A 23,218-nucleotide genomic window follows, 5' to 3' on the forward strand; every position below is an offset into this window, starting at 1 on the left:
GTCACTGTGCTATTCTCTGTGAATAAAAAATGGGGATGGTATGTGTTGAGGGTATTTTTAATATTGGTATAAATAAAACATCTATTTTACTTTTTATTTCTTGATCTTCATGTCAAGTTAAAATGTGACTGTTCTAAGAATGACTAAGTAACATGACGTTACAGTCTGAGTATTTGCTGAGGATCCTGTTGTTTCTAAAAAGTTATTTCTTCAGGTGCTAAAATTTATACTTGATTGTTTTTGAGATGCTTCATGTCACAGTGAGTCTCAGGGATAGCTGAATTAAGTCACAAGTCTATGGAGTGTGCTTTACTTGTGCGTTTACTGACTAAAATCGTCCTAAAATAAGTAAATGAGTAGTGTCATTGATTTAATATAATTAAAGTGATATAGTATAATAGAACAGTCACAACAACGGAAGATAGAAAACTTGTATTCTCTTCCAACCCTACCACATACTATTTTGTAAATTTGGATTTGGATGTGTCACTTAATGTCTCTGAGCTTTAGGTTCTTCATAGGTAATAATAACTGACATTTATTAAATGCTTACCATGTACTAATCATTATACTAATTGTTTTATTTGCACTATTTTGTTTAAGCTTCCTTACAACCCAATGTGGAAGGGTCCTTGTATATTCCAATTTTAAGATAAAAAAATGGAAATACACTGCCCAAAGTGGTTTATAGTATTGAAATTCAGGCAGTCTGCTTTTACAAGCTAAGTTCCTAACAGCTGCACCATCCTGTCCCAGTGCAATATGAGATCATAATACCTGACAGGATTGCTGTGAGGATCAAGTTAAATCATGGATATGAAAACACTTTTGGCTGTAAAGTGCCATATATAAAAAAGGTATAAAATAATATGCAATATAGTTAGTACATAAATATATGTGGGGAGTATAAAATTTGGGGGAAATTACTTCATAGCTCATATTTAGGGCAGTTTCATTTTCATATTTCTTAAATGGGGGTAATAATACTCATTATATCTCATTCTTGGTTGATATGGAGTAAATGAAATAATATATTAAAAGGTTTTTAACTGTAAAGTATTAGTTAATATAATGTAATATATAAATAATGTAATACCGGGTCTTACATTAATTTTTGCTCCAAAAGACGCATTAGAGCCTATTGTCCGGCTAGGGCTTATTTTTAGGGAAACATGGTAGTACTGGTAATGACAGAATCTAGCACAGGCAAGTCAGCATCTATCATTTTTCTGCAAAACACTAAGTATTGAAAGTCATATTCAATTGTCTGCTGTATTTTCATCTCTTAGTAGTTTCTGGGGAAGTAGGATGTACCTTATGAATTCCGTTATTAGGTTCTTACCTTCTGTATTTGTAGAACCTTTAAGAGATGCACATTGGGAGTTTCGGATCCATCTAGAGAACACTGAGGACAATAGGGAAACCACTGAAAGGTTTTGAAAGCGTAGTTTTAATTAGATGTCCATTTTAGCCTACAGCACGGAAAACAGATAGTGTTGTTTTCTGTGCCTAGAAGTGATTTCTGTGTCTCAATAACTAGTCCCACTAAATAAATATAAAACCTACCTTTTAATTTATAAGCCATGAACAATTTTCTGCTTTCAGCTTGATCTTTAAGCTTTGCTTTTAAAGTTTTTAAAGACACATTCTGTAATATATGCTTTATTTTGCAGAAAATAACTTGTAGTAAAAATAATAAGGATTGTTTGGGCTTACCCTCCCAATTGGCTATCTTCTGCATACAATACAGTTAACTTTTTCAAGGAACAGACTGTGAATCTTGTCTAAAAATGGAAATGAGGAGATGAGTTGCTATAGACCTAATAGATTCATACCGAAATGAAACCTTTTCAGTGTGGGATGACTATAGGTATAGTAGCTAATGTAAAAGACCTTAGTACAGTTTATTTTATTACCTACATGTCTCTCTCTTTTTTTTTTTTGCTTAAACAAGAGAAATTTATTTTCTCACAGTTGTGGATGCCAGGTGGGTACTAAACTAGTCAGGGAGATCACTTCTTAAATTATATAAACGTCTAACCACTATGCTGTACACCTGAAATTAATACAAAATAGTATTGAGTATCAACTATAATTGAAAATTTTAAAAAGGAGGGAAAAGGGTGAAGGGAAATAAAAGGTGCAGATTTCCAGGTATAAATCAAATAAGTCATGACGATGTAATGTACAGCATGGGGAATACAGTCAATAATATTGTGATAGCATGATATGGTGTCAGATGGTTACCCACATGTCTCTCTTTTTTTTCTTTTTTTTTTGTGGGGAGGGGAACAGGACCCCACCAGGGAACTGTGTACTTCCAGGACTCCTCCAAGTCAAGTTGTTGTCCTTTCAATATTAGTTGTGGAGGATGCCGTTCAGCTTCAAGTTGTTGTCCTTTCAATCTTAGTCATGGAGGGCGCAGCTCAGCTCCAGGTCCAGTTGCGGTTGTTAGTTGCAAGGGGCGCAGCCCACCATCCCTTGCTGGAGTCTAGGAGTCCAATGGGCAACCTTGTAGTGGAGAGCCCGCGCTCCAACCAACTGAGCCATCTGGCCACCCGGGAGCTGAGCGGCAGCTCGTTGACTTCATTCTAGTTGCGGAGGGTGCAGCTCACTGGCCCATGTGGGAAATAAAACTGACAGCCCCGTTGCCCAGAGCTCACGCTCTAACCAACTGAGCCACCCATCCGCCCCACCCACATGTCTCTTAAACTGAGAATGAGGAGGTTAAAAATTGCCATGCCAAATTCTCACTAGGGAGGATCTAATTTAGTAAATCTGGGGTGGGGCTCAATATGTCAATTTTGTAAGGGATCTTACTTGATTTTGTCATTCTATAGGTGACTCTACTGCATGCCCAGTTAATCATCATTGTTCTGGTAGATCAGTATTATTTTATAAAAATAAAGGAGATTACAAAGAAATTGAAACTCTTGCCTGGACTGGAGAAAAATTATATAGTAAAAGAGAAATGACATAGATTTAAGGCTTACATTCTTAAGAAAAATCCGTTCCTGATATTATTAATATTATTGAAAAGATTTAGGTGGTTGCAGGATTCTGAGAATGTTACTTGTGGGTAGTTGAGCTGAATGTATCTTTTATGACCTGGTTGTAGCATTTAAATTAAAATCAAAAGCTGGATTCAACACAGATGGTTAAATACAGGGGATTGCATCTAGAAGTCTTTGCATCTAGGCATAAAAACTGTTACGTTTATTAAGTTTCACCTTATTTGTAGAACACAGAATTTCTTATGGAAAGTAAAAACAAATAGAACCTAATAGATATAAAAGCTGTTCGTACAGATTTCCTTCTTTTTCTCATCAAAGCCTGTATTTTACCATAAGATATATTTTGTTTTAACAGCTGATCAGTTTATCTTATTTATTTTTCTTTCTAATTCTTCAGACCTCAGCAATCACCCAGCGGATAAGTCCCTGTTCCACCTTGACTAGCAGTACTGCCTCCCCACCAGCCAGTAGCCCCTGCTCCACCCTCCCCCCAGTCAGTACAAACGCACCTGCCAAGGACGGCAGCTATGGGGCTGTCACTAGTCCAACCTCCACCCTTGAGAGCAGAGACAGTGGCATCATTGGTGAGTTGGGTTTTATAATAACCATTTTGTGTCTTTTTTTTTCTTTTTAAAGTAATGTTACACAAGCTTTAGGTTTTCAAAAAAATCTGCTTTTGGGTTGTTGATATGTATATATAAAATATGTTCTCTTTTTAATGATGATGGAGAAAGAAATAAAGGTAAACAAAATGAAAACTATCCCTCCCTGCTTAACCACTCCTTTAATGGTATAACCTGATAAAAGATGGGGTGGATAGAAAAAGGTTTTTCTACTTCTTCCTGTAAATTCACATCTACCAACAGAAGTGGTTCAGAAAAAGTTCCTTTCTCACTGACCTAGTAGTATTCACTGAGGTTCTCAGTTCTTCTTATACTCATTGCCTATTGTATACGTACTTGTTAAGGGAGTCACTCTCATGCAGATGAGTGAAGTTTTGGGAAATGTAGTCTTTGTCAAATGAAAAAGAGCAAGGACTACTCTGGGCTTCATATTTGAAAAACAAGTGAACTATGTCATAACAGGTTTGGTTTATGTAAATAGTGCAACAGTGGTGCAAAATGACATCAGTGTTCTTCTCACACTCAGAAAACTAGATGTCTTCCTTGTCTTTGCTTTTAAATATCATGACCATAAAAGCCCTTCCTTATTACAAAATTTAGCATTTGAACAATAAAATAGTGTCCATAGGCCACTAAATAATTCTGTCTTTGTGCCACAAATTAACTCACAGTTTCTCAAACCTTTCCAGCACCAATCAGGACATTTGTCATTTTTGTTAATAGAGCTTATATTTTTTAAAGAAATTTTAACGTCACTATATTCATTTTTTAATAGTTTGTTTCTCATTTTTAATTTATCAACTATATCTCTGCCACACCTTCTGTTCAAAATGAATTAACTAGTACTGTCACCCTTGATATAATTCCAGCTAAGTTGACGGTAGCATGATGTTTTAACTAGTCACCAGTAAACATATTATTATTTATAAATTATTTGAAATATTGGAAATAGTAAAACCCATTACTGCCTTCTCAGACCTTTAAAGAAATAGTATTCTATTTTTGAGAACCTAATGAATGTGCTCATGGTTTATCTGGAAGAGGGGGATATATTTCAGGGATATATACCAGGCTAAGACCACACGGATATAAGTAAATCTTAGCCAACTCTGATTTGGGACCTAATGATAAAAACCTGCTGGAACACAATACACACACACACACACACACACAAAACATGAAAGGCAAAGGGTTAAATAACAGACATTTTACATGTAAATAAGTCCTCCAGGAAACAGGAGTTTCCATTCTCGGCTTTCAGTAAATCCACTGACCTTAGCACCTGTGGGAACTCCAAGCTTCTAGTTAAGAATTACAAAGCCAGCTAAATCATCACAACTTGACACCAAGTGAAATTATATTTCAGTCAGACTTTACTGGAAGAAAAATGTTTGTATTTTAAAATAATGAGACAATTTCCAGAAATTAAGTTATGAAGCATACATCTGTTTAAAAAGAACACACATAGACATATACACATAATGTAAATATGTATATATCATTGAACACATTTAGATATTTTAATTATAAAATATGCTGTGGAATCCATAAAAATCTCATTGGGGAAGGTGCAACGTTGTGTGTCGTCGCAAAAAGGTTAGAAACCATTGGGCTATTTATGGCTGAAAAACTGAATATGTGAAATGATTTTTTAATTAAAGTGAGTAGTTTTGACCACATATCAAAATAATGTAACTTAATAGGACTCGAACATTTGAATTAGCTTTAAGATTATCTGGTCCATGGTTCCCAATATTTTCACGAACAGGCCTGCCTTAGCCCAGATTCCTTAGAAAATAGATCCTGAGATGAAAGGTTATGGGCTAACACTTTATTAAGGAAGTATAAACCAGGGAAGCAAGAGTGAATGAAAGGGGGGGGGGGGTGAGGCAGTAAAGGAGGGAGAGCAAATACAAGGAAAGGAAATAGAGAGCTCACTCACAGGTGATTTCGTTGTCCTGCTAAAAGTCTCCAAAGAGACCATGTATTTCTGAACTGCGGAAGGAGGCGATGAGAAGGGGATTTTTCTGCTAGTTCCCTTCTTACGTTGGTGCGGTAACCCTAGTAGGGCATTATTTTCCCCACTCTTCTTGTTGCATGAATCTAGTAGCCCTACTGCATCTCATGGGTCAGTGGCAACAAGAAAGTCAGAGACAGAGGAGAGAGGCTATATACAGCAACCTACAAGCACTGCTTGACTTGAGCCCATGATTCACACAAAGGACTAGAAGCAGCTAGCAGAGATGTTAGTAACAGGGACCCAGCTTCAACCCATGGGAATGGTTCACGCCATTGCTCGGACCACTGTAGTCAGGCAACAGGCAGGTGAGTGTGTGTGTGTGTGTGTGTGTGTGTGTGTGTGTATCTAGAGTGACAAATCTAGTACAGTTCAACCCTGCACCACATACATCTAAAAGTCCTACTTTTTAGCATCCGATCTCATCTGGGAACATGATGCTATGACACTCTCAATGCTTTTCTGAGAGGAGCAGTCCAAATCCAGTCCTTCAAGAAAGTGGCCAGTTGCAGTGGAGACTTGGCAAGCGCTATTTAGTGGGCAAAAATAAAGTCCCTGCTGCTCCTACTGGTCCTAGAGCCCATAATGTATGTTTATTATCTCCTTCTTCCACCCATTTCAGAATAAAGAATATCAAAATAGATTGCAGAAAAAAAGAATGATGACTTGTAAAGGAAGGTCATTTCCTAATGATAAATGGGTCATTTCATTAAGAAATAATCCTAAGTGTTTATGCACCTAATAACAGAGCTTGAAAATGGGAGAAATCCACAAACATAATCAGAGATTTCAGCAGCCGTCTCTCAGTTGATAGAACAGGTAGGAAATCAGTTACCATATAGAAGACCTAAATAATTGTATCCACCAACTTGACCTAATTGTTATTTATAGGAAAGTCCACTGAAGAAGAACAGAGAACAGATTCTTTTTAGGTGCACACAGAAGATGTCTCAATAAATGTAAATGGACTCAAATCATAACAAGCTATGTTCTCTGACTGCAGCGTGATTAAACTAGAAACTAGTAGTAGGAAAAAATACCAGGAAATTTCACAACTACTTGGAAATTAAACAACATATTTCTAAACACTTGGGTGAAAAGAATCACAATGGAAATTAGAAAATATTTTTAATTCAATGATAGTGAAAACAAAACATCAAAATTTGTGGAATGCAGCTAAAGAAGTGCTTAAAGGGAAATTTATAGCATTATCTGCTTATTTTAGAAAAGAAGAACGTTATTAAATCAGTGAACTAAAATTCCACTTAAAAAATAGAAAAAAAAAAATTCAAACCAAAGTTAACAGAAAATAGGAAATAGTAAAGAGCAGAAATCAATGAAATAGAAAACAGTAGGGAAAATTAATGAAACTGAAAGCTGGTTCTTTGAGAAAATCAGTAACATTGATAAACCTCTAGTCATATTATCAAAAAAAAAAATGAAGATACAAATTGCTAATACCAGGAATGAGAGAGGGATTATCACTACATACCCCATAGACATTAAAAGGATGTAAAGGAATAACTTTATCATGAACAACTTTATGCCAACAAATTTAACAATTTAGATGAAATGGGCAAAATCCTTGAAATGTTGAACTACCAAAGCTCCTTCAAGAAGAAAGAGATAACCTGAATAGCTTTATGGCTATTAAATATAAAATGACTTTGTTGTTTAAAACTTTCCCATAAGGACAATTCTTAGTCCAGATGCCTTGACAAGTAAATCCTACAAACATTTAAGGAAGAAATAATACCATTTCCGTATAAAGTGCTCTGGGAAGTTGAAGTGCACAGAAAACTTTATGAGGCCAAACCAGAGAGGATACTATATGAAAAGTAAACTACAGACCAATGTCAGTCATGAACAGAGACCTAAAAGTCCTTAACAAAATTCTCACAAATTGAATCCAGTAGTATATAAAAAGGATGACAGAGACGATATATAAAAAGGGTAACTCGTGACCAAGTGGAAGTGGGGACTACTGGCATTTTGAGAAGCTTGACGGTGACTGCCATCTCTGGTGACGGTCAAGTTGGTCAAATTGACAGGAAGATGCTGACGTGGAACTGGGCTCCTTAACAACAGTGAGGATGCCCTGACCAGTTGGCAACACTTCTTTCTCAGATGCAAGGAGAATATACTATATAAAGAGCCGCAAGTCTGGAAGGCAACTGGAGTGTCTTCTTTGTAATTCAACTTCTTCCCTTGTTACTACAAAGTCCAAAACTCCATTTAAATTTCCAAAGAGAAAACCACACTAAAAAGAATCGTGGAAATTACCTCATGAACTTAGGTCTCTTCTGTCAACAATAAGAATGTTTAAAATTTCAGAAGAGAATATGAACTAACCTAAAAACTCCCCTGCAATGACGTTATGTTCTTGTTTTATAAGTATTGCTAAGATTTTTATTAATCTAGAGTTTAATGTATTGAATCCTTCCATTTCTAGGGTTGATGAACATTTTCCTGTTTATAATTAGTGGTAAGACTAGTTAAAATTCTAGAAGCCCTTTCAGTTTTTGTGTAGTTTCATTAAGGGACTTACACAGGATTAGAGCTATAGTTAGCTATACAAACAAGAAGACCCTGTATTCTTTGTTTGGACAGGTTCTTCCTCCTGTATCAGCTTCTATTTAGGGACTTTTGTTTTTCTAATTCTTTGTTACATATTAAAGGACCAGGAAATAAATTTAAATTAGGGAAAATATAGGACAAAAGGTATATAAAGATCTTTTTGAGACCTCTGGAGCTCTCCAGCAATTCATGAAAATTATATAAATTCCCTTTTAATGAAATTCTGAAATTTTTAGCATTGATAGGCTCTAGCTGTAGGTCCTTTAGCACTGATACTGTGTTTTCCTGAAAATAAGACCTAGCTGGACAATTGCCTCTAATGCATCTTTTGGAGCAAAAATTAATAAAAGACCCGGTCTTATATTATCTTGTATTATATAAGACCCGGTCTTATTTTACTATAAGACCGAGTCTTATATTATAAGTCCAGGTCTTATAATAAAATAAGACCGGGTCTTATATTAATTTTTGCTCCAAAAGACGCATTAGAGCTGATTGTCCGGCTAGGTCTTATATTCAGGGAAACATGGTATATGAATTTGTTTTGTTCATTTAAATCGAGTTGTTAAGGTAAACATATGAGAGATGTGAGAGATAGTTATATTTTGATGTCAATTATTTAAACTTTATGGTGGAAATGAAATGGTCATTAAGTAATTTTTTTAATCTTGAATTTGGATAGTAAAACATTAATCTCTAGGTATGTTGGGGGTTTTTTTAATTAATTTTATTCCCTTTTTTTTTTTTTTTTTTTTTTGCAGCTACGTTAACAAGCTATTCTGAAAACATGGAACGCACAAAATATATTGGGGAAAGCAGTAAAGAATTAGGATCTGGAGGAAACCTAAAACCTTGGTTGTCTCAAAAATCTAGCATGGATTCCTGTTTGTATCGAGTAGATGAAAACATGACGGCTTCCACCTATAGTCTGAATAAGATCCCAGAGAGGAATTTGGAAACAGTTTTATCACAATCAGTACAGTCTATTCCTCTGTATCTTATGCCACGACCAAACTCAGTAGCAGGTAAGGTTTTTTTAAATTACCATTTTACTGTTGTATATGTTGAAATGAAAATAAATTCTGCTCTAACAGTATTTAAATCTTCTTTGACCAAGCTACTTTTGTGTTTCAGTAATATACGTGAGTATCTTTTTTGACCCTGGGGGAAGGCTTGTGTTCCTCAAGTGATTGTTTAGTTCCGTTCCCAAAATACATAAAACACATATAAAATCAGAAACAGAACCTATAAAGTATATTGTCGAAGTACTAAAAATCTTTTTTCTCACATCAGAAGTCTTTGAAAGAATTTCAGTTTGAGGTTTTCGTTTTTAAAAACGTCAGTTTTAAAAAACAGTATTAAATTGAAGTATATTTTAGTAGAATTTGTATTATCGGAAATCATCATCCATAGTTTGAGGGAGTGGCAGGCAGGCAAGAATTCAACTTCCCCATTCTAAGAGCTCAATATTTTCACAGTACCCTGGTGATCTTGTCATAAAAGAATCACCAGGTACCTACATTGCTAAAGAAGAACTCAAACACCACTTGCAGCCTCAGTCATAAAGGAATGGTACAGAAGTTTTAAGTGGCTGGAATATGGAGCCATTATTTTTTAGTAACTGTTTAGAATTGATGTCAAAGCATTATTTTTTTATATAGCTAAGTTGCTATTTAATAATTCAGACCAGGAGGTTTTGCAGAGTAGTTGGGCATCCTGGCATTTTCAAAATGCATCATCAACTGGACTTTGTCCATACTACAAAATCAAAGTTATGTTTGTCTTTCTTACTTGCCTGATAAATGCTTGGACAGGCTTATCTCACTGACACAAGACAATAAAATACTGACTGTAATCAAGAGCTCTTATTTCCCAGATGTAATTATTTATGTTATGCAGCTGATAGTGTAATGCTTCTTGCCTTTCCCATTTTTCTTTCGTACCTTTTCTAAACCATTACTCTTTGTTCCATCCTCTGGAAGACCATCAGTGTCTGTCATCTGATGTGATTATGGGGAGAATGAATGACTCATCTGGAAGATCAATAACTCAGAAGATTTTATTAATTTTTCAAGATTATTCACTTTTACATAATGACAGAAAATTATCTCTCCTAGGTTTTTTAAAAATATGTTGGTCCATAACTATGATGTCATTAGAATTCTAAAATGCTATAACTTATGAGAAAGCGCTAGGCAAATTCAGTCTTTCCAGAAGTGATATATATAAATCCTTGTTTATATAAAAATGGGGAAATATAGCCACCCACCTTAATAGTACATCCCAATTTATTTCCTAACTAAGCTGCAGTGATTTCTAAGAAACTTCTGGCTATCTTCTTTGAAAAGGGCTCTAAGTGCTTAGTAGGAGACAGAGGTACAAGCTTCTTTTGTCCTCTTTTTGGTTTACTGAAGAGATTGTAAAATACTTTGCCTTTCTTGAGCATAAATGTCTATAAACATTTATTGTTTTATGCAAATTCTGTTAGGGTTTATGAAGAGGTCTCCAAGACTAATTAGCTAGTTATGATTCTTTCCTCACTGTCTAAAGCTTTCTAACACTATTGCTTGCCAGAAATTAGCATAAGGCAAAAATATCAATAAGTTACCAATTATTTCTCAATTATTGCAGAAAATAGAACCCAGGTTTCTATATCAGGTATTTTAACCACCAGGTAAAAATATCATTTGAAATACGTATATTTTTAAAAACTTTACAAAGCAAGCAACATTTTATCAGGTGAAGGATATATTCTTCCATTACATGGATTGTAAGATTTTAGTTTCTTGAGAATTCTATCTTGTAAGAGCTGATATTCTAGTTACTTTAAATATTTTAAATTGCAGTCAACTGTTAGGGAATTGGCATCCAATTAATAAATTTTTCAGCTTCTAAACTGCCTCTCATGGTATCTTTATTTATTCTTGCCATTTAGCAACTTTACTACTTATGGGCATCAACATAATTGTGGCTACAGTCCATTGGAACAGTGACTGAAGCAAATGTTAAGATAAGAATTTTATGGAGAATTACAGAAGGGAATTCTAATGGATACGCATTGTTGTTTTTGTAACATACTCAGTTACAATGTAGTAAATGCCGTAATACAGTAATTTATGAAGTATTGTAGGAACACAGAAGAGGAAGCATCCAAGTGCAAAGGGAGAGAGCAGAGTAGAGAGGAATAGAAGACATCATAGAGAAGGGTGAATAAGAAATTACAAGAAGGACTAACAGAAAAAAGAGGAAGGAGGCACATTATTGGTATTTCTGCATGACTAGAACCTGGGGTACAGGAAAGAATAGTAGAAAATAATGTTCAAAAGTGATACCAAGGACCTTATATACTCTGACAGTAAGTGTTGGGTTTATTTTATTGATAGTGAGGAGGATAAGCAGGAGCCGTATTATCAAATTTACAGTTTAGAAAAAATGAATATATATGTATGTATATATATATATGTGTGTGTATATATATATATGTATATATGTATATATATATATATATATATATATATATATATATATATCTCCATCCATCCTTGTAAGATAGACTGAAGGAGGAAAGCCTGGAGTTAGAGAAAATAGTTAAAAGCTTCTGGTATTGTGCAGAATTACAGGGAATGAATTGCCAGGTTGAAGGCTGTATCAGTAGAGTTGAGAGATTGGCTTGAGAGTTTCCTCTTTCTCACCTTAAAAAATAACATGCATTAGATTTCTGTAAAATACAGAGAGATTCAAAGAATAAAATAAAAATGAGCCATAATCCTCTTGCCCAGTGATTCCCGCTGACAAAGTCTAGAAATGAAAGAGTCATACTATGTATTACATATGAGTATATAAATCCAATAAAAATTGAAATTCAAACAAAAAATACAAAAGAAAAAGGCCCTCTCCCCTCTCCACCTAATACCTCTCTCCAAAGGTCAATATTACTTATGATTCTTTAAAATATATATGCACAGTATATATCTATATATGATTCTAATATATGTAAGAGATGTGAGGTGAAAAGCCAATAGGATTTATACAAGAGAAATGAATGCATATGTCATTATGAAAATCTATACAAATGATCATAGCAGATTTATTTGTAATAGTCAGAAATTGTGACATCCCAAATGCCCATCAATAGGTGAATGGATAAACAAATTACAGTGTATCCTTGCAATGGATACTACCCAACAACAAAAACAAATGAACTGTTGATACTGCAACAATACGTATGAATCTCACAATAGTTACGCTTAGTGAAAGAAGCCAGATAAAAAGAAAGTACATACTACGTAATCCCATTTGTGTAAAAGTCTGGAAAATGCAAATGAATCTATAGACACAGAGTGCCTCTCTTGTAATGTAACCATCTGCATATGCAGGTATCACCTCTTTATATTGCCTTGGAGGAACTGGGGCTCAGAGAACAGGCACAAATGTGGACACTCACTGCTGCTATTCCTCTGAGTAATAAATTGTCTTTCATCTCTGATCTAGATGTCTCATGTCTTCTTCCAGCATCCTGTTAGTTTAGAAAGGATAAAATATCAGATCCTTCACAGTTCTTGACAATGAGATGCCGCTGTACCCATACCCACAAAAGGAAAAGGCATGGCAGTGCCAGGTGTTAGGACGTGAGGCAGTTGAAATTGTCATACATTGCTGACGGGAGTGTATTAATAAATCGGTACTACCACGTTGTAAAGCTGCTTGGCAAGATCTGTTAAAGGTGTGTGAAGCTATGTACGCGTGTTACATAAAACCTAGGAATTTTACTCCTACATAGGATGCCCATCAAAAATAAGTTCTTGTGTTCACCACAAGACAAATACGAGAATGTCTGTATCAGTTTTATTCATAAATCATTCAAGTGTCCACCAACTGTACACTGGATAAATAAATTGTACACAACAATGAAAAGAATATACTAGTGCTGCGGACACATTATAGAGAGTGCATACTGCATGCAGTATGTGTATTTATGTGAAGTTCAGGAAAACAGAACTATGGCACGTCTGTGGTGATAGAACAAAAGTAATGGTTACGTTTAGTGGGAATATCAATTAAGGGAGCCTTCTATATGTTGATCTGAATGGTGGTTGCATGGGTATATGTATATAAAATTTACTAAGCTATATACATGTAAGATCTATCCTGTTTCCCTGAAAATAAGACCTAGCCAGAAACTCGGCTCTAATGCGTCTTTTGGAGCAAAAATTAATATAAGACCCGGTATTACATTACATTATATGACATTACATTATATTATATAAGACCCAGTCTTATAGTAAAATAAGACCGGCTCTTATATTAATTTTTGCTTCAAAAGACACATTAGGGCTGATTGTCCAACCAGGTCTTATTTTCGGGGAAACAGAGTATGTACTTTATATATGTAAATCATACCTCAACTTAAAATATATGTAAAGTATATTTAGGCTCCTGTCTTTTTAGAAAAGTTTTCCCTTTTCTTTAGTTTAGAAATAGCAGGCCTAGCCAACATAACTAGATATTTGAAGAAGTACCTATTTTTAGTATTGATTAAAAATAACCTAATTGAGAGCATAAACCTAGGATCAGTACCCAAACTGGCTAGAAATGATTCTAATGACCACCTTAGTTCAGTGGCAGCCTCGATAAAGTCATGGAACAGCAGTCTCTGTGTGAATTTTTTCATCCTTTTTAAAAAACAAGTATATTGAGCCATAGTTTACATACCATAAAATTCACCCATTTCAAGTAATTCACCCAATTCAGTAATTTTTAGTATTAGGTTGGTGCAAAAGTAATTGCGGTTTAAAAAGTTAAAAATAATTGCGAAAACCGCAATTACTTTTGCACCAACCTAATATATTTACCAAGTTCTACAACCTTCACCATAAATTAGAAAATTTTCATTATCCCAATAAGATTTCTCATGTCTTTTTAATGTTAATTTCATTCCCACCCTCAGCCCCAGGCAACCACTAATCTGCTTTCTATAGATTTACCTTTTCTGGACATTTCATGTAAGTGGAGTCATACAATAAGTCGTCTCTTGTGTCTTGTCATAATGTTTTGGAGGTTCATCAACATATCAGAAATTTGTTCCTTTTTATTGCAAATAGTATTCATTGTATGGCTGTTACCACATTTTGTCTATCCTTTCACCAGTTGACGCATAGCTTTTTATAGTTTTTTACTATCATGAATAGCACTTCTATGAACATGCATGTGTAAGTCTTTGGGTGGACATATGTTTTTATTTCTCTTGGACAGATACCTAGGAGTGGAATCGCTGGGTCATAGAGTAAATTTATGTTTAAATTTTTAAGAAACTGCCAAACTGTTTTCCAAAGTGGCTACACCATTTTCCGTTTCCACCTACAATATATGGGGATTTCTGTTTCTCCACATCATCTCTACCATTTGTTATTGTCTTACCTCTTGTAGTTATTCTAGTGAGTATGAAATGCTATCTTGTTCTGGTTTTAATATGCATTTTCTAACGACTAATGATGTTGAGCTTATTTTGTATGTTTATTAGCTATTCATATATCTTCTTTGGCAAAATATCTGTTGAAACCTTTTGTACATTTTGATTGGGTTGTTTGTCTTACTGAGTTGTGTAAGAATTCATTGTATATTCTGGATACAAATTTTTATCAGAGATATGTTTGAAAAATATTTTCTCTCAGAGTCTGTTGTGTATCTTTTCGTTTTCTTATTGATGTATTTTGAAACACAAAAATTTTGATGACATCAGTATATCAAATTTTTCTCTTATGGACCATGTTTTTGGTGCCATTTTTATCTTTTTAATAGAAAGTATATTGTTTATATCAAGTATTCCAAAACAATGATTTTTCTTTATTATTAGAGCTCGTTTTATTTCAAGCACTGGAAAATATTTCCTGTACATACTTAAATGCTTTCTCCCCTCTTCTTTTCCCTCTCCTGTCCCTGCCCCATGTTAAAAAAATAAAAGGGATAATATTAACCTAAATTGTTATGCTTATAGACCTTAATTATTGATTATTTTTTCACCCATCACAATGGTCATCCTATAACATTGGCCTTTCTGGCTAACAGAGATTTTCAGATTCATAAACAGTACTTATCATGCTTCTAAAAAGGAAAGGAAGGGGGAAAGGTAAATGCATCATCAGAAGCCACATCTGTCCTGGAGAATAGGATTTTACACTGTCAGAGTGGTACACACTGACTGGGTTGAACAAAATACTTGGTCAGATAATTTTCTTGTCAGTGTTGAATGTAATACAAACAGACCTACTGTTGTCTACAGGGCAAGTCATAGGTCAGGTACTAGTTTGTATTGGATTGTTTTCTGTGTCTGGAAACCATGGTTTCAATGTCCTCACAAAGAGACAAGAAGAGGAGCTATAAACCAAATGACTCAGTTATTTTCAAAATTGAATAGATTATAGGTTGAAAATGTTTCCTGAATGTAGAGAAATAAAATTCCTTCACAGGGAATTACTCTGCTAACTATATAATGTGTGTAAATATTTGATAAGACCACCACCTCTAGTAGCTTAAATAATTAGATATCTAAATCATTTTTTAAAACAAATTTTCTTAGCTCTCTTCTCATTTTAGCTCTAGATATACATATTTCCCTTTACTTTCTAGTGTGTACATCGAAGTGGTTTTCCCAAACTGGGGGAAAGTCAAATACTCAAGTCTTTTTGGTTAACAGGAGTAATTAAGGATTTCAAATGTGAAATGAGTTTAAAATGGAAATAAAAGGCCTTGTTCAAATTCAGCTTTTAAATTTCTGGGTTTTTTTTAAGTTTATCTCAGTGTGCGTAATATAATTATTTATTTTAGAGACCAAATAATATTGAATAATGATGAGAAAATACCAATCACATCACTATTTCAAAAACTTAGGGGAGTAATTGTTCAAATGGTCCGTGCTGTGTGACAGACTGCTCCCCACTTGGGGAAGAGAAGTACCCTCTTTTGCCTGAGCTTGTTGTCATGTAAGGGCCATGTCCAGCAGGACCAGGAAATCGTCAAGGATTTATTTACCACTGCTGCTGAATCGAACTCTAAAACCTGTTTATATTATTCCATACGACCCTTGATTTTAAAAAGAGTGGAGGGGACCCATGGCTTTTATAACACGTTGGTTTTTATAATACTTTTACTTGCAGGGAATAGAGTCAGCACATATGCAAATGTTCATGTTGATTAATTTTTTTCTGAGCTTTTAACTCACAACAAAGAAGAACTATGTAATGAGATTTTTTAAACAATCATGTACTTTTTATTAACTATTAAAACAACTCTGATTATTATAAGTAAAAATATATTGGTCAGTTAGATTTTGCTGTATACTTTTAGAAACTTAAAGAGTCAAACAAGTGAAGTCTTTTAGTTAGATACACTAATTAAAGTTCCATATACCACATACAAAGAAAGTACTATTTACTGAAAACAAAAACTTTTGACTAGAATGACAGTCACTAAAGGTGAGTTTTGGCAGTCTGTAGCATTAAGGCTTGTGTTTTTCCTAGAGTAGCTCAGTTTTTTTAATATAAATGTAGATGTTTATATACCTTTAAGTTAAAATTCAAAACTATGAAAAAATTAAAACTATGTGTTTTATTGTTTTCAAAATGTAAATCACTATTGCATATTTATATTTTAAGCCTGTTGGGTTAGAAGACGTAGAGAACTCTTGTGGACTTGCGGTTGCATGGCAGAAGTTATCAGAAAGTAGGCTTTCTATGGTCTTTTTTGATGTCTTAAAATGAGACTGGCAATGAATTGGAGGGATGTGGGAAGCAGGAAATATTCGCTTGCAACAGCTGTCCTCAGTGCTTTGTGTGAAAATGAGGAGTCTATCAGGGAAGCATACAAACAACAGAAGTCAGTTAAAATATAAACTCTTACCATCTACTTGTTAGTGTTTGAAGCTGCACATTTTTCTGAGAAAGGATCGTAAGAATCAGGTAAATGCAAAATGGGAATCCTGGGGGATTTAAATGAATCCAATCATTTAAACTGTAATGACGATTTTACAAAAAATTAAAAATGGGTTTTTCAGCAGTTAGAATGTTGGCTTTATGAATCAAAGGTGTAAGGACAACAGCTTCTTGCCAAAGAACATAAAAGTGTCATTCCAGGCTCCCTGCTCAGATCAGCCAGAATGACAATTGTGCTACTAAAATCTGTTTGCGTTAGTGGCGACTGATATAAGAAGAAACAATTCAAACTGATTTCAAACTCAATAAAGAGTTGCCTCTAGAATGTTTTGTACCAAATGTTGTCTGCTGTATTTTTTTCTGCCTACTTGCGTATTAAATTATTTTGTCTTCAAGAAAGTTTGTCAGTTGAATGTTCTATAAGTGAGTCAGCTGTTCCAATCTGACGAAAATATATACATACATATATGTATACGTATACATATACATACATGTGTATATATGTATGTGAGTATATATATATATATATATATATATATATATATATATATACACATATGTATAAATATTAGGTTGGTGCAAAAGTAATTGCTGTTTAAAAGGTTAAAAATAATTGCAAAAACTGCAATTACTTTTGCACCAGCCTAATACATGTAAAATGCTCATTTTTTCTACTTCCCTTTCCTTCTCTGGAAACAAGACTTTTTAATGACATAGATTATATGGATTTACTTTTTAATAAAAGCACTTTATTTTTACATAAAAAATTTTATTGTAGATTTTTTTTTCCTATTTCTTCAGTCCCCCCTCAACTTATCTAATCTTCTCTTATGTATGTATCTGGAAAGTGTTAAATATTATAGTATTAATTTATCTTGACAGAATTATCTCAAAAAAAAATTGCCAGTATACTTTTACAGTAAGAGGAGCATTGTGAGGTGGGAATATGTGTGTCCATATACCAATCTGTCATTGGTGTTTAATTGGGATGATCGTATACAAGGCATTGTCGCTATAGTCACCGCCTTCATCCTTAGTTTTCAAATAACTCAGTAAGACAAAAGCTAATTTGCTATTCGTTGATGGTTTAAATGTAGCCAAAACACAAAGTATATGTTAAATACAATTGTTTAGTCATTAAACAAGCATTTATTGAGCATGTACTATATATATGTCAGGGACTGTTTAAAGTACTTGAGAATCATTTAATAAACAAAACAATGATTCCTATACCTTCCTGGAGCTTACATTCTAGCCAGGGAAAGTAAAATAAACATAATAAATAAGTAATTTATACAGTATGCTAGAAAGTGATATGTGCTATGGAGAAAAGTAAGACATCAGCAGTACCTGAAGGAAGATTATATGAGCATCATTGGAGCCAAGCATATTACTGTAGTGATGTCTGGTAAGTATTAAGCTGAGCCATGAGGAGGGTGAGGACAGAGTCAGACAGATTTCTAAATCTAAGTAGGACTAGTCTGGAATTCAGTTCTATATTGAGCATTGTATGGAAGGTACTTTGATTCACTCTGAATTTACTTGCCCTCAAGAACCTACTCTAATTTAATAAGGGAAGACAGACATGTAAACAACAAGCTGAATAACACAAGTTCTAATTAACAATATATGTATGTAGTTGTTGAAAGGGAGAAGCAATTAATTTGACTGAGGGATCAGTAAGGGAAGTAGAGAAAGTGTAGCCTGAGCAAATTTTGACAAGGAGTGAGATGTTTGACAAAGTATGATAAAGACTTTTGCTCAGCAAGTGGCTTGCAAAAGGAAAAGGTTAAAGTGACTCTGAGGCGAGTACAACTACATACCCTTACTAGAACAAAGGACCACAGCTAACAGAATTTTCGGTCTCTTGGCTGATCTTTCCAATTTGTCTCTCATGATTTAAATCATGTTTTTGAAGGGACAAGAATTTTTAAAATGATGAAACGGAGAGAAACTTAAACTAGGACTAAGAATACTAAGGAAAAAAGCAGTAAAAATTGTTTTGGATTATCTGAAAAAGAAAATAGTGATTGATTCAGAGACAACAAGAAAGAAGATATTAATTGCTAAAATAAGAAAAATAATGAATGTTTTGATAAACATAGGGAACACTGACCATAATTTAATTGCAGTTCAGATTAAAGCAAAAGTTCTCCATTGATTGATTTCAGACCTGTCTAAGCCCTGAATTAGGGCTTCGGAGCTATTACACTTGCTATTGAAAATCACTACTTTTCCTTAGTTCAGTCTGCCTGTGAGTATTTGGATTTGTGAAAGAATGAACTATTCATGAAGCTCAGTAATCGCAAGATTGGTCTTTTTCTTCTAATGTCATCTGTCCAAAATTGAGAAATGTGTTCATTTTATAATATATTTACCACATTTCTTGGTTTTGTGAAATAAAGCAGTAAAACAATTGATGTTCATTTTCCTAGGAATTACTATGGTAAAGACTAGTTTAATAAAACTTAAATGCACACTAAACATTTATATTTTACAAAAGTTGCCAACAACTCCTCATTTAAGAGGAACATGTGAAACTAAGGCAATGGCTGAAAGTATTTGCCAGAACATTGTTTTTAATACTAAGAAATTTAAATGCATTATGTAACTGTTATTTAATTTAAATCTGTACTCAAAGTATAGATTTCCCTTAGTTTAATCTTTAAAAGATGTGTGGATGGATATACTATATAAAAAAGAAAGATGGACTGTAGGCATTTTTTTTTTTGCAACAGCTTTTTGCTCCATTCCATGTTGTAAAGCTCTATATCATTCTGCCTATGATTAATGAAATATACATTCTCTTTTTATTAAAACATACCAAACCATTTTAGTGTATTGGCACAAAGAACCATTTTTCTAAAAGAACCCTGCTATAACCTTGCTTAAAAATTACATAATCTGCCTTAATGGTAATCAAAAACTTCTATCACTCATCCAGCTGTTAAGGTTTCATTTGAATTTTATTTTAATGTGAATAAAATATAATTGTCATTGATCTTTTTGTGTTACTCTTCAATTTATCCGCTTAAAAAGTATCTTATAAGTATTTTTCTTATTACAAAAAGAAATTAGGTGCTTTTGTTTATTCTTCTTTTGACTAATATTTCTGAGCTCCAAGGAAGGCTCTGTGCAGATGGGACCTCTGAGGGCTCCCCTTTTTTGGTAGCTACACACCTATGGATCAAGAACCAAACAAAACAGACTTTGGTTAAAGCAGGAAGAATTGTATTAAACATAAGAAAGAACTGATTCACAGAGCTACATTAGAATACAGTGGGAATGGTGTAAGAGTGTCTTTAAATAAAAGATAAGATAGTTACCTACTCTGGATAGTTTTAATTTCAGAATGTAGAGATCAAGATTATCTTCATTCCTCCGATACTCTCTTCCTCTTCTGGTGTGTAATGTGGCATTTGACTTTCCTTTCTTGGTTTAAGTTCCCTAGACTACTTGTCAAAGACTTTTGTTTCCTTATAGAAACTGTCTAATTTGGTACGTCTTTTGTCTGAGTTTCCAGTAGACCCAGGTAACTGAGACGATTGCAGTAATTGAAGGATGAGGGGAATATATGTCTCTTGTACTTGTTCTCTCTTACTTTTATTTTCTTTCTCTTCTCTTCTGTTTTCTCCATCATTTCTCTTTTTCAGCTCATAGAACATTATGTGACTTTCTCTGTGCCACTTATCATAATCCACCTTATGTTATTGTTGTTTGTGTTTTATCCTGATTGGGGATGTGGACAGTACTTCATTGGAGCTCAGAAGCCAAGAAAGAGTGACCTCAGTTTGCTTCCTCTCACCCATTCAAAACAATCACCAGAGGTAAACTGGCAACTAAGCCAGGGAGGGCACCAAGAACAGTGCCTGGCACATGGTAGGCTCTCAGTAAATAATTGTCATTAAATAACTGAACTAACACCCAGCACAGTATCTTACATAGTTAGCAATAAATTGAATTAACGGTTTAATAATTTGTAAGTGCTAAATAACCATTTTCTGACAGAAGTTTGGTGTTTTTCTTTTTTACCTTTAAAAAAAAACAACTGTTCTGTGTTCAGCACTTGCTGATCCTTGATTTCTTCACTTTTTGGTTCATTATGAATGGACTCAACAGCTTTCAATATATAACAGTGCCAATACCCATTTTCCCCCTGTCTTCTGCGATTTTCCTCTCTTGTGACTGATTAGGGGTTAAAGGAATTATAGATTCAGTGGGAGGCCATTAATACTTGATTATCTTGAGAGAGCGACAATGTTTTTTGGAATTCATGGATATTGGCAATTCCCTAAAGGCTGTTTGCCAATTCTCAGTCCATTTCCCAGGTGCCCACCTTTCCAACACACACACACACACACACACACACACACACACACTGTTTTCAGAATATTTTCATATTTTATTCTTTACCATGAAGGGAAAATTTTGAAAATAGAGCTTCATGTTTTTCTTACCGCTCGATATAATTTGAAACAGGTTTTTCCACCAGTGATGTTTATATCTTGTTTTACAAATGGGATTTGTGACCCCAAAGAAGCAAAAACTAATAATCTTTGTTGTCAGGTACTAATGCTCGCCAACTTGCTGCTACATAGTACTCTCCATGAGCTCAGGCAGTTGATAGTAATGAAGGAGCTGAAGACAACTCTTGACATGTTTTCCTGGCACGTGTTCTAGACACTGATGAGGATTTTGAGTCTAGCAGACTCTCGGTAAATGTGTCTGCTGGAGTAAGCGCTGATTCCAAAGTTTAGGAGATACGGACTGACTGACAGTTTTTGAAAACTTTACACATTCTGACTCAGCTCTTTTGTCTTGTCAGCCACAAGTTCTGCGCACTTGGAGGACCTTGCTTACCTGGATGAGCAGAGACATACACCTTTGAGAACTTCTCTTCGAATGCCGAGACAAAGCATGGGCGGTGCTCGCACGCAACAGGATTTAAGAGGTTAGAACCACAGGACAGCTTTGCCTGGGGATGCCCTGGAGAAAATGGAAATGGGCAGGAGGCCAAAAGTTCCTTGGTTTCCCATTGCCACACTTGTTTAAACCTCCCTTAAGAAGTGAGCATGTAACCATAGAAGAGAAAGATAAATACAAATAGATTGCCCAATGGCATTGTAATTACCAACATTTAGAAGTGGTGATTCCTTGACATTCTGAAAGAAAACAAGTTTAAAGGGCTGGTGGTGATGGGGGAAATAACCTTTTTAAGATCCTGGATTTCAGAAGTGATTATTGAACAACTTCAGCCCCAGCCATACTTCATGTGAACTTGGTGCTGATAAGCATGTGTTTTGCTAGAGAATTTCATTTTCATTCTAGTGGGCATTTCCAGTGACATACAGTACTTTAATTTTCTTGATCTGTCCTGGCAACATATAAACAACTTATCCTTTTCCCAATCAGGCACCTGTTTCTTTACACTCCTTGTGCATGCTACATGCTTCTACAGTCGGTATCCTGACCTTTTCAAAGACATCATTTTGTTACAACCACGTGCCAGTTGAGAGGCCATTACAGGTGTCTGCTTGTGCCTTTTGTTTGCTCAAAATGAACCAAACTAGCTCTGATAGCCTTAACTGATGGTCTGCTTTCTCCAATATCTAGTAATCCAGAGCTCTACTACATCAAGTATGTTTTTTATTGGATCTTACAGATTTTCATCTTTCCTTTGTTCTCATCACCTTTTCTCCTACGCCCCATTCTAACCTATATAGTACCACGTGCATAACTCACACAGGAAAAGATTCATACATGCCTGCTGTCCGTTTTGGAAGTCATTGTGCTGATAGTTTCAATTATGGATAGGTAACTGGGAGCATAAAATAATTGTCTGTAGTGCTAAAATGACCATCCTTCCCATCAGTAATAGTGAGTTGATGGCCTTAGTCATAGTTTTAATTCTTAATCATGTCTATCATGCTTGCTGTTTCTTCAGTTAGCGACATACTAGTTGTTTAGTATATGTAATTGTGTGTTTCCAGTCCAGAAAGTAGAATTATGTCAAGTACTGCTTTAGTGTGCTGGTAAATTGATTATACCCAAAGCCTGAAC

General features: G+C 34.6%; 1 protein-coding gene across 13 annotated transcripts in view; it reads left to right on the forward strand.

Moving 5' to 3' along the window:
• The window catches only part of TANC2 (tetratricopeptide repeat, ankyrin repeat and coiled-coil containing 2), a 341,550-nt gene that overhangs the window by 218,343 nt on the left and 99,989 nt on the right, over positions 1-23,218 (forward strand). For 10 of the 13 annotated variants that reach the window (XM_074320171.2, XM_074320170.2, XM_074320174.2 and 7 more), the window contains 4 exons: positions 1,955-1,987; positions 3,412-3,598; positions 8,993-9,256; positions 21,984-22,109. In XM_074320171.2, the coding sequence (XP_074176272.2) occupies positions 1,955-1,987; positions 3,412-3,598; positions 8,993-9,256; positions 21,984-22,109 (610 nt within the window). The remainder of the gene's footprint in view (positions 1-1,954; positions 1,988-3,411; positions 3,599-8,992; positions 9,257-21,983; positions 22,110-23,218) is intronic. The other 3 variants (XM_019732921.3, XM_019732927.3, XM_019732928.3) reach the window with 1 other exon arrangement.

Source organism: Rhinolophus sinicus, chromosome 12, assembly GCF_057876585.1.
Source record: "Rhinolophus sinicus isolate RSI-liver-muscle chromosome 12, RSI-T2T, whole genome shotgun sequence".
Classification (NCBI taxonomy): Eukaryota; Metazoa; Chordata; class Mammalia; order Chiroptera; family Rhinolophidae; genus Rhinolophus; species Rhinolophus sinicus.